Raw genomic sequence first — 12,009 nt, forward strand, 5'->3', positions numbered from 1 at the left:
AGTCCCCACTTTTCACAAAACAAACGATGAGTGTGTGTGTGTGTGTGTGTGTGTGTGTGTGTGTGTGTGTGTGACACATGAGGACACAAATGTGTGTAATGACATGGGTGTGACAGGTATTACAAGGTGCACAGTCTCCTGTAAGGGGTAGGTTTAGGTGTAGGGTTGGTGTAGGACAATAGCACATACAGTAAGTACAGTATAACAACCATTACGCCTATGGAGAGTCCCCACTTTTCACAAAACAAACGTGTGTGTGTGTGTGTGTGAGTGAGTGTGTGTGAGAGAGTGTGTGTGTGTGTGTGTGTGTGTGTGTGTGTGTGTGTGTGTGTGTGTGTGTGAGTGAGTGAGTGAGTGAGTGTGTGTGTGTGTGTGTGTGTGTGTGTGTGTGTGAGTGTCACTCACTTCTGCAGCCTGATCAGGTATGTTTTAGTGTCGATGTCATAGATGTTGTTGACTCTCATCCCGACGCAGCTGCACACAAACACACATCATTAATATTAATCACTCACAGTAACAGCAGATAAACCCGATCACAACAATCATGTTACTGATAATATTAGAGTTCTTACTTCGCATTGATTTCTGCAATCACTGCCCTAATGTCCACCGTATTAAACCTGCTCTTCATGATTGATTATTATGAATTATGATCACAAACTGACACTGAACTCTTCCACATCTGACACGAGACGGTTCTGCGCTGACTGCGCATGCGCGGCTGTCTCTGTACGGAAGCCCGTTTGCGTTTTCACCGGAGCGAGCCGTAAATACAATTATATTACACGATTGAACAAAAATCAAATAGAACGACATTTAAACCCGATGATAGTAATAATAATGACAGTCATAATAACGGAGATGTGAAACGCGATGTGGTGATGCGACAGCTGCGTTTGACTGAGATGGAGCTGGAAAGGTGTTGAGCAGCGGGCAGTTTATTGATCAGCGCGTTTAGATTCGCTCTGGTGTTTATTATTAATGTTATTATTATTATTCTGTTTCATTAGACAATAAACGCGTTTAATTCAAAAACTACATGTGTGTAAACGCGCTGAAATGAATCCGGAGCGGAAAAGCAGTGGATCGGAGCGCAGGACTCATTCACTGACACACAGAGGTGAGCGGCTCTGATTATATCCATGATTTAAATTTAATATTAATAGCGATAAATAAAAGTTCACAGCGATCGGTGAAGAGCGCGACCCCTGGCTGCAGGTCAGAGGTCACGCGCGCGCCGTTGCCATGGAGACCGCGCCGAAGCTTCGCCGATCGATTAACGGATTTGTGTGAAACGAACGCGTGAATCACGGCTTGCGTTTGTTCCGTTAAAACGCGAATCAAAGCTGACATGCGACGGCTGCGTCCGAGGAATGAACAGTAAGACCGCTCGCTGTTTCCCGTGATGCTCATGTTTCGTGTGTTTGATCTCGATCTGCTGTAGATTACAGGGTCATCAGGAAGATCGGAGAGGGCACGTTCTCTGACGTCATGAAGGTCCAGAGTCTGAAGGACGGCAAATATTACGCCAGCAAAACCATGAAACAAACCATCAAGAGGTATGACGTCACCAGTCACCGGCCGTGACCTCCAGGTCACGTGATTAACCCTCTATAGTGTGTGTGTGTGTGTGTGTGTGTGTGTGTGTGACACATGAGGACACAAATGTGTGTAATGACATGGGTGTGACAGGTATTACAAGGAGAAGGTGATTTATGAGGACATTTCCCCATTGTGATGATTTTCCTGATTTTGCTGATTGTGATGATTTTGCTGATTGTGCTGATTGTGATGATTTTGCTGATTGTGATGATTTTCCTGATTTTGCTGATTGTGCTGATTGTTGTCAGTGTGGATCAGGCTCACAGTCTCAGGGAGGTTCAAGCCATGAAGCGTTTGAGTCCGCATCCCAACATCCTCCAGCTTCACGAACTCATTTAGTGAGTATTTATTAAGAAGTCAGTTCTGAACGAGCGAGAGAATATTAACACACGCTGAACTGATCACAGACTCTGCTTTACAGCGATAAAGACTCGGGAACGCTGTCGCTCATCTGTGAGCTCATGGAGATGAACATATACGAGTTCATTAAAGGTACGGTGCGTTTGCTGTTTAACATCAGTCACTCAGAGGTAAACGTGCCTTGTGTTCCTCCTCCAGGCCGTCAGTGTCCTCTAGCGGAGAGTAAAGTCAAGCACTACATGTTCCAGCTGTGCCACTCTCTGGATCACATGCACAGGTGAACACACACACACTCTCACACACACACACACACATCAGCCTCTTCCTGTGAACCGCTCTGATTCTTCTGTTCATTCTGAACCGCAGCCACGGCATATTCCACAGAGACGTGAAGCCGGAGAACATCCTGATCAAGGTAAAGCCGTCCATGTGATTTTACAGCTGAATCATCAAATGATGTGACCCTGGACCACAAAACCAGTCATAAGGGTGATTTTTTTTTTTTTAATTTAGCAATTTATGCATCATCTGAAAGCTGAATAAATGCGCTTTCCATTGATGTATGGTTTGTTGGACAATATTTGTCTGAGATGCAACTATTTGAAAATCTGGAATCTGAGGGTGCAAAAAAATCTAAATATTGAGAAAATCACCTTTAAAGTTGTTCAAATGAAGTTCTTAGCAATGCATATTACTAATCAAAAATGAAGTTTTGATATATTTACGGTATGAAACATACAAAATATCTTCATCTTTACTTAATATCCTAATGATTTTTGGCATAAAAGAGAAATGTATAATTTTGAGCCATACAGTGTGTTGTTGGCTGTTGCTGCAGATATAGCTGTGCTGCTTCTGACTGCTGCTGTGCTGCAGGGTCACGTGTGTTGATGAAAGTAAGCGTGCACACACAGGATCAGTGAATGAGTCGCTCTCGCTGTCGCTCACAGAACGATGTGCTGAAGCTGGCAGACTTCGGCTCCTGCAGGAGCATCTTCTCCAGACCTCCTCACACCGAGTACATCTCCACGCGCTGGTACCGAGCGCCCGAGTGCCTGCTGACCGACGGACACTACTCGCAGAAGATGGACGTGTGGAGCGCCGGATGCGTCTTCTTCGAAATCCTCAGGTGCTTCCGCCGTGCTTTCAGCCGTTCTGTGTTCATTTCTTGATTCTAATCGCTGGCTTCCGTGTCTTCTAGTCTGAGCCCTTTATTCCCCGGCCGAAACGAGTTAGACCAGGTCAACAAGATCCACGAGGTTCTGGGCACGCCGGACACCACGCTGCTGCAGAAGTTCAAACAGTGAGAACAAACCATATTTGATCCCTCTGGACTGGAGAGCGTTCACATACAGACACAGAACAGAGTCAGCGCCATCAGTTCATAAAGCTTAGCTTAAATAGAGATTATAAACATCTGGGGCCAGATGTTCCAACGTAATCTGATCAGATTCTGGCCATCGGATTGGATCAAATCTTGAAAATGGGTTGTTCAAAAGAAAAAAAGGATTCTGAATTCAGATTAGATCTTGGTTTTGATCTGGATTAAATCCTCAGTTTGTGTTGTTTAAAACATTTTAGTAAGATTGGGATACTTTTGATGGATTATTCTGATTTCAGGAACAAAAATGTAATAAAACTTTAAAACTGGTCCAAAAAATACAACGTTTGTAATGTAATATATCCCCAAATAGCTGTCAATATCAAAGAAAAATATTTAATTCAATCTTTTTTAAATCACTGATTGTAAACTACACCTGCACAATCATCAGAGGTGGAGCAGTCAGTAGGTATTTGTGTAAATAAATGCAAAACATTGTCATTTTTCTCATCAGCGTGTCCCTTCAGGGGCTCCGCGGAGCACTAGTACTCTGGAAGAGTGTGTATCTGGATCAGGGAGATCGATCCTGTTTTGCTTTGAAAAACCGGCACAAAAGCAAGACGGGTTTCCCTGATCCTGGACAGCAAAACATGGCATTCCCAAATCCAGATCATTCTGATCCAGATTCAACTGTTTGAACAACCGGCCGCTGACGACATGAGGGTCATCACGACTCAAGCAGATTGCCTTTTATAACGCATTAATAAAGCATAGTTGTAGAGTATAGCACTTAGAAGCCAAGGCCATTATCAAATTGACAGAATGCTTGATTTCCCAAGAAGGAGTTTGACTTTAACTCACAGTTTGAAACTAAGCTGCTTAGACTCGTGGCGCTAGAGCGGCTGCGGTATCACGCTCGTGTCTCTGTGTTTGTGTTGCAGGTCTCGTGCGATGCGCTTCGATTTCCCTCCTCGTAAAGGCTGCGGGATCTCTCAGCTGATTCCTCACTGCTCTGCGGCGACTCTGTCTCTGCTGCACCAGATGTTGACCTACGACCCCGAGGAGCGCATGAGCGCCCGCGCAGCGCTGCAGCACCCCTGCTTCAGAGACCTGCGGTACCAGACGTGCACCAGCTTCACTTAAACATGCACTGCTTGACCTCCAAATGCATTTTTCAGTGATGCGAGAGAAATGAGCAGCCTGATATCGCCGGATCACGTTCAGTCTGTAGCGTGTTTGAGACGAGAGTGCTTCAGCTGGTTCTGTGCGTGTCTTCTGCAGGATGGCCGAGAGGAAGGCAGCGAGTCTGCGGAAGGCGATCGGAGCCGAGGGAGAGTCCAGCGGGATCCCTGCATCCGTGGATCAGCTGTGGCGCATCGCACGGCAGGGAAGACGACAGGTAACGCAACAAATACAATTATTAACAAGCCACTAATCGTGCAGAAAATTCCAAAAATGCAATAATCCAGTCTGTGCCGTCAGGGAACGAGCTGAAGCTGAAGACAAATGGACATTTCTCTGCATCACACACAGCGAGCAGAAACGGACGACGACGAGCGCTCAGTATTGTGCTTCTCTAGAATGTCATTTCAGGAGAGCATTTTTGTTGTTAACTTCAGTTAATGCATAAAACATTTGAATATTATTCTATTTCAGGTGTCGTCATGTTAATAACGTGGTTACATATTGTTTTGTCTTTCATTAAATGCATTTGACAGAGAAAGCAGTACATAAAGAGAGATCTGCAGCTGTGATGAGATGTTGACTCTCGTGTTCCTCTCTGCAGCATCTGAAGCACGCCGGCGACCCGCTCAGCCGACGAAACGCCTCGCACTTCCCTCTGGAGCTACCAAAACTCAACGTGGTGATCCCGACACCGAAGATCCCTTACCCGGTGTCCAGCTTCCCCGCGCTGAGCGTCTCGCACCGCGGCTCTCTGCCTGCCATCTCCAAGAAGTGCCACTCGCGTCTGACCAAAGTAATCACACCCCTACACCAGTGCTTTCATCTGATCTAGAGCGTGCTGTCTGTGATCTGTCCTCTCAATCTCTTCTCTTCTGATTTGAAAAGCCCAAAGAAGAGCCACGCCACTTCAAGAGCTACTTCATGCCTCCGCTGGAGCGCAGCCCAGACGAGTACTGATGCCCCCGAACCGCGTCTGAGTCTGTGCACAGCAGCACACGCTCCGTCCCTTCTGCTGGTTTGAGCAGTCAACAGACCAAAAGAGTCAACATTTCACATTACAAAATAAAAGTCTTCGCACACACAGAAACATGCCGTTTTCAAACCAACACGCGCTGACATGTGCATGGGTTTATTAGCGGACCGACTCAAAGCGGCACGATACACATCGGCCCGAATCAGCTGACGTAACTGGAGTTTTATTTCTTTCAGATTGTTGGAAGCAGACTCTATAAACACGGATGTAACAAATGTAGAATGAAAGTCTGCTTTCCATCATTTAACCAGACGAACGAATCTCTGTAAACCAGACGATCTCACGGCGGAGACAGCAAGTGCCATTCCTTCCTTTAAGATCTCTGTGCCGCTCGTTCCTGGTGTTATTACACATTTTATATTTGCACAGATGTTTCATGATTATTATAAACAGGATAATAAACGCTGGTTTGCTATTATTGGGAGCCACTGTGACTTTCCACAAGTGGACTTTAAAGTCTTCAATAAAGGGGTTTTACTTTACACTCGTTGCAGATTGCCATGTTTTGACATTTGCGTTGCTTCTGAACGATCTCTGACGGTAATCATCATTACTGTACACGATGCACATTCAGCAGATCTGGTGCTTTTACATTAATGCATTTTGGCATGAAATTTAGCTCAATATCTTCCTTTACATTAGTTTTTCTGCACTTTTTTTCCAATTATACCAATCGGCTTAAATACAAATTAGTGCAAGCAAACGATTAATCGCATCCAAAATAAAAGATTTTGTTTACATAGTATATATGTGTGTGTACTGTGTATGTTATGTATATATAAATACACACACATGCATGTATATATTTAAGAAAAACATCTTACGTTTATATATTTGATATAATTTATATGAATATAAATATATACATGGAAATATTTTCAACATATATGCTGTTTGTGTGTGTCTTTATATATACATAATAAATATACACCGTACACACACATACCGTGCACAGCATAAATGAGTGCACCCCCCTCTAGAACTTAACAAATTCAGCAATTACTCTCTACTTACATGACGACATATTAGCGTTCTGTGGAGATATAATGTTCTAAGCCTGCTTGATCAATTACCAAAGAAGAATGTCAAAATTATTCAGCAAAATAAGATTTTCTTATCAAAGTCATAAAATGTTGTGTTGCAAAAATGAGTACACCCTCCTGAAAGTTACTAAATAAAACTATATATATATATATATTTTTTTTTTTTGCTATTTTTGATCAGCAGGTAAGTATATTAAACAAAAACCTTTAAAGACAAGTAATTTCCTGACAATTAAAAGTGTTATATACCTCACTGAATCATACTCAGACTTAAAGCTGGCAGCAGTGGAAGCACTCGGGAGAGAACTGACACGTGACTTATCTTAACATAAAAGAGGACAACGGTACAAGAGGAATACCAAGTTACTGTTTTAAGTGTGAAAATACAGCAGAAGTAGCACCGACATTCAAAAACAATGGACTCGTGACAAGACTCCTGAAACAATCAGGTCTTCACTTGAAGTTTTCATTTAGTTCATTTCATTTATCCACAGCCATATCACCCTGCGGCCCAAGACCGGTCACCCACGGAAGCTAAGCAGGGTGAGCTGGTCAGTACCTGGATGGGAGACCTCCTGAGAAAACTAGGTTTCTGCTGGAAGAGGTGTTAGTGAGGCCAGCAGGGGGCGCTCACCCTGTGGTCTGTGTGGGTCCTAACACCCCAGTATAGTGATGGGGACACTATACTGTAAAAAGAGCACCGTCTTTCGGATGAGACGTTAAACCGAGGTCCTGACTCTCTGTGGTCATTAAAAATCCCATGACACTCATCGTAAAGAGTAGGGGTGTAACCCCGGTGTCCTGGTCAGATTCCTGCCACTGGCCCTTGTCTATCACGGCCTCCTAATAATCCCCATCCACTTGATTGGCTATATCTCTCTCCTCTCCACCTGTAGCTGGTGTGTGGTGAACGCACTGGCGCCGTTGTCCTGTGGCTGCCGTCGCATCATCCAAGTGGATGCTGCACACTGGTGCTGGTTGAGGAGAGACCCCCCACATGATTGTAAAGCGCTTTGGGTGTATAGCAATACACAATAAGAGCGCTATATAAATGCTTCATTCATTCATTCATTCATAGCGAGGAGTGAATTTTTGCTAGAAAAAGAGCAGGAGAAATAACATGCAAGCGTCTCAGAGCCGGCAAAAGCTACGAAAGAGTGACACTTTCTCTCACGGAGCATGACGCAGCCGGCAGAACTGACATGCTTGTCACCACTAGAATTACCTACATAAGCAAAATAAACTCATTTAACCTCTTCCAAGGCCTATATTTACAAACTAGAGACTTCTGGGAATCCATACTCTGTTCTCAAGAGACCAAGTCAATCATTTCGGGTCCAAAAGCATCCAAAATGTTGTGGTGTTGCTGGAGGAGTACAGTGAGGTTCAGAGGTAAAGCTCTTATACAGGGACGAGTGAGTGCTTTATCAACGCTGTCATCAACTCACACACCGCAATCACTCCCCTCATTCCCTGCATTATTGGGATTTTTTCAGCATGACAGTGAAGATATTCATTCTCCCAGGTGACAATCCTTCAGTGGACATGTATTTCACTCGATCTTGGCGCTCTTGAGCGGCTGTGGGGGATTCTGCACAAACTCCTCATTAAAGAGCAGCTCGTCCTTAAACAGCACAGATGTGAACGTCATGAACTTACACTCAGTGCCAAGAGTCAGAGCAGTATACTTAGAGTTCTGGAGGACATATGAAGTACTAGAATATTAGACATTTGCTGAATTAAATCTAGGGTGTACTCATTTCTGCAGTCCTTCATTTAAACACAATTGGCTAATTTACTTCTCTTACAGAAAACATTGGCATATATATGTTGTTGTTTTTATTAAGTATGTTTAATACATTTCAATTTTGCCATCTTTCCATTAATTATATTAGTGATCATTAAGAAAATACATCTTTATATTTATTCAGAGGGGGTGCACTGTATATTACGTAAAGAAAAAACTTTTATTTTGGATGCGATTAATCGTTTGACAGCACTAATAAAAACAAAACAGGGTGGTCAAATAAAGAGATTTTCAAAGGTTATGAATGTTGGCTCAGAGTTATTCAGTCACTCCGGAGCAGCACAAAAAGGCTCGAACCCCGTAACAACAGCCACACAGATACACACCAGACCAAACATACATGGACTTTTTTTTTTAATGAAGAACAAAACGTGAAATGCAAAATGTTAACCACATGAATCAAAAATATGAGCACTTCCACATCCTCGTCTGTCCCGGTTAGTGTGTGTTTCATCAACAATGATTGGTAGTCACAAAGAAAGGTACGTTAAACGTTTAATAGTGTCACACGGTGAGACTCTACCGATCGACCGAGTCGCTCTAGTGGCTTCTTTTAGTAGCACATAGAATAAGTTTGCATTTGGTAAGCAAAATATGAACTCTTGAAACTCTTCCGTAAGGTTTGTTTTCTCTGCTTCCTGAGCTTCAAGCGTTTCTGCTCCGAGACGAGCTCGTACATACATCTCCTATATCAAAATACATCTGGCTGACTTCTGTACAAGAGACAGGAAAACCAAACTAAACAAACAGAAACCTGCATATTTAAGATCATTTTTAATATTATGTCTATTTTTCTGCTTTAGAAATGTCACTATTTCCTGTAATGATGACAAACGTCCACTAGAGTTACTGATCATTTGCTTTTGCCCCAATAAATCACTGAGTTACAATATTATACATATAATACAAAGCAGATTTTTATCTGAAACAATATTAAAATAAATGCTCAATAGATACAAAGTTTTAATCATAATTCTCCACATTATACCGGTCTGTGAGTCCTCGCACACAAAAATGTAAAGCCATTCTCTTCTAATAAACTATTAAGTGCAAACAAATTTCCTTTAAAAAACTATGATTGCAGCATCCAGCTTTTCAGATTCAGATTCAAGACAGAGGATATTAAAGCCAAGTGCATCAAGGCCTTCCCCAAACATCTATTTCTTTCTTTTTTGTCTTTTTGATTCTTTATAGTAGTTACCAAAAAAAAAAAGAAATACTCAAAACAAAAAATTAAATAAAATCAGTGCAAAGTTTTCAACAACGGGGGTGAAATCTGTTCCATGTGAAAGAGGGTGAAATTAAAAGCGTATTAAAAGGATCTGGGATGGAAGCGAGTCTCGAGCGGTTTGGACCACCAGGTCTTTCTCAGCAAACTGAGTTCAAGCCGACTGCTTTTCCACCCTGGATTAAATGATTCCCACACCTTAGGCAAGCTTGAAATACACAGGAGAAAAAAAATAAATCATACAGTGAGATGCATTGAGAGTGAAAACAACAAAACAATTCAAATAAATACTCTGGGAGAACAGAAGCAATGGAAGGAACCCCGCGGATGCACGGGCCTCCGGAACGACAGAAACAGGAGGAAAAACACGTGTTCTGAGCGGCGCGATGCACGTCTCATAGCAGCAGAAATATCCTGGCTATACTACTGTTCCACTGGGAGAGTTGGCTTGGTTTTGGGATGACAACAACCCCTGGAAAAAAGGAAGAAAAGACATTTGAACGAAGCCAAACATACAGATCACAGTCTTAATGAAGTAGTTAAAGACTAGGCTGGGAATCAGATACTTGTCAAATTTAAATGATCAATTCCTGTGTGCGCATCTAGCTGGTGAAAAGAGGCTGTTAAACATGCATGTCTTTGAATCATTCACTCAAGAGATTCATCCAGTAATGAAACGAGCGAGTCATTGAATCGTTCCATTCATCGATTCCATCAGATTTTGTTTAGTTGTCTAATGTTTTTTCTTCAGAATTGCGAGAGAACTAGAACCTTCATTAAAAAAAATAAAATAGAAAGTCTCAATTGATCTAGAATCACGCGGCTCTATTTCGCTCTGAATCGAGTCCACAAGCGTCTCTGGTGCCACTACAGCGGTCATACAGGGACATCTGGATCCTAATGTCGACCAGGGGCCGCTTTCTTCAAGACTGGTCATAAAGTCAGTTGTAAAAGACTGATTTGCCTTCTTTACCCGACTCTAGCAGTCACTGCTGCTTCAGACACTTCCCAGCTCCTGTACTAACAGCTGTAATGCTTTCTTCATGCTATCTGCTTTCTCCGTTTACTCAATTCTATGCTACGTGTCTCTGCCGTCTCATGATATGCAACTGCAATCATGCTAGCTCCTGGACTGGGCAGATGTCTACTGTCCATTGTGCTACTGCTTCTGTAAAGCGTCCTTGAGCCGGGGTGCTATATAAATTAAACACATTTACCTCTTGGCTAACTGCAAGTTGTTCAAACTAGTTCTTAACACAGTGGCTATTTCACGCGGCTGAAGGTCCTAACCCTGGTCCTGTGGATCCTTTAGTGTAATATACTCAAGTGTTATATCATCAGCCTGTGAGAGCGCCGATACACGATATTATCATGCTAATTTATTTAATTATCTGCTTCATTTCACTGCCGGAAAGTGAACCAACTCCAGCGTAAGTCTAAAAGCAGTCTAATGTTTTTCTGAATTTGTATTTAACATGACAACAATTTAATAGAAACACTGTAAGTTACTAATTATAAGGATTACATTTCAAACAGTAGCTACAGACATCTACTACATTACTAAAGTAGAGTTTATGTAGTTTAAGAAACAGTCGCGTTATAATCAGTGAAGCTGCTACACTGTATGATGAATAAATCTCTTATACTTACGTCGCACGCACATCTGCACTTTGTGGTTTATGATGAGAGAAATCGCGAGAGCTCAAACAACAAATCTCCGGTGTTTCGTCTATCAGCTCAAGCCTAGCTCTCAGCGAACCTCGAGCGACCGCGACCGCTGGGAAGACATCGGCCGAGAGCAGAAAGGAACTCACCATTAGGGATGGGCGACATCTTATCGTTTGCGATATACCGGTAAAAAATTCTCCCCACGATAAGAATTAGTTCCCGCGATAATAACGATAGAGTCTAGTTGTTGACATATTTCTGTGTTCGATCGTGCGGAGCGACATCTCGGAAGGCGGATGTGAAACTGAGGAGGAGTTTATCACTAAACGCGGAGCTTCTGCTATAATCTGGATCTGGTTTGGTTTGGTTTGGTCAGGACTGTACAGTGCACAAAAAAATCAGTCTGAGTCTTGAAGAAATGCAGTACAGCAGCACAGTTTTGCATGTGTATGAGCCTGTTGTCCAAGATATCATTTATTGACATTTATCTCCAAATTAACTTAACATCAGTCGAGTGTTTGAAATAACTTTGTGACCAGACGTGGTTTCATATCACAGAATGAGGCAGAAATCATACTATTTTATAGTATTATATACAGTGATAAAGACTATGTCAATTAGCATTGTATTATAAATATACTTATCCTTATAAAATACCCAAGATTGCTTGAACACAAATAAACCATATATTGTCGCAATCGTATGTTTATTGTCTTAAAAAGTTAAAATTTCTCTATCTGCATTTTATTCAGCGATAACTGG

At 42.3% G+C, this 12,009-nt stretch overlaps 2 protein-coding genes across 7 annotated transcripts in view; one reads left to right on the plus strand and one right to left on the minus strand.

Annotated features, from left to right (window-relative positions):
- The first annotated feature begins 865 nt into the window (after window positions 1-865).
- On the plus strand, window positions 866-6,002 carry LOC131523540 (MAPK/MAK/MRK overlapping kinase-like). Of its 5 annotated transcripts, none has more exons than XM_058750000.1 (12): window positions 866-919; window positions 1,011-1,120; window positions 1,445-1,559; window positions 1,851-1,940; window positions 2,024-2,239; window positions 2,329-2,377; window positions 2,913-3,091; window positions 3,164-3,265; window positions 4,225-4,398; window positions 4,565-4,682; window positions 5,070-5,261; window positions 5,354-6,002. In XM_058750000.1, the coding sequence occupies exons 2-12, from the start codon at window positions 1,060-1,062 to the stop codon at window positions 5,423-5,425; spliced, it is 1,368 nt and encodes a 455-aa protein (XP_058605983.1). In that variant the 5' UTR covers window positions 866-919; window positions 1,011-1,059; the 3' UTR covers window positions 5,426-6,002. The 5 variants fall into 5 exon arrangements, with proteins under 5 accessions (XP_058605983.1, XP_058605985.1, XP_058605981.1 ...); XM_058750002.1 differs by lacking the exon at window positions 866-919 and having other exon boundaries at window positions 986-1,120; window positions 2,024-2,094; window positions 2,161-2,239; XM_058749998.1 differs by lacking the exon at window positions 866-919 and having other exon boundaries at window positions 986-1,120.
- A 2,686-nt stretch (window positions 6,003-8,688) lies between these two features.
- The window catches only part of wdr20a (WD repeat domain 20a), a 9,966-nt gene continuing 6,645 nt past the window's right edge, over window positions 8,689-12,009 (minus strand). The window contains exons 4-5 of one of the 2 annotated variants that reach the window (XR_009266771.1): window positions 9,871-10,051; window positions 8,689-9,787 (exon numbers count right to left, since the gene is read on the minus strand). Coding sequence is in view for 1 of the 2 variants with exons in the window: in XM_058749794.1 (XP_058605777.1) it covers window positions 9,998-10,051 (54 nt within the window). In the remaining variant the exon portion in view is untranslated. Of the gene's footprint in view, window positions 10,052-12,009 lie in introns of both variants that reach the window. The other variant, XM_058749794.1, reaches the window with a different exon arrangement.

Source organism: Onychostoma macrolepis, chromosome 17 (genome assembly GCF_012432095.1).
Source record: "Onychostoma macrolepis isolate SWU-2019 chromosome 17, ASM1243209v1, whole genome shotgun sequence".
Lineage (NCBI taxonomy): Eukaryota > Metazoa > Chordata > Actinopteri > Cypriniformes > Cyprinidae > Onychostoma > Onychostoma macrolepis.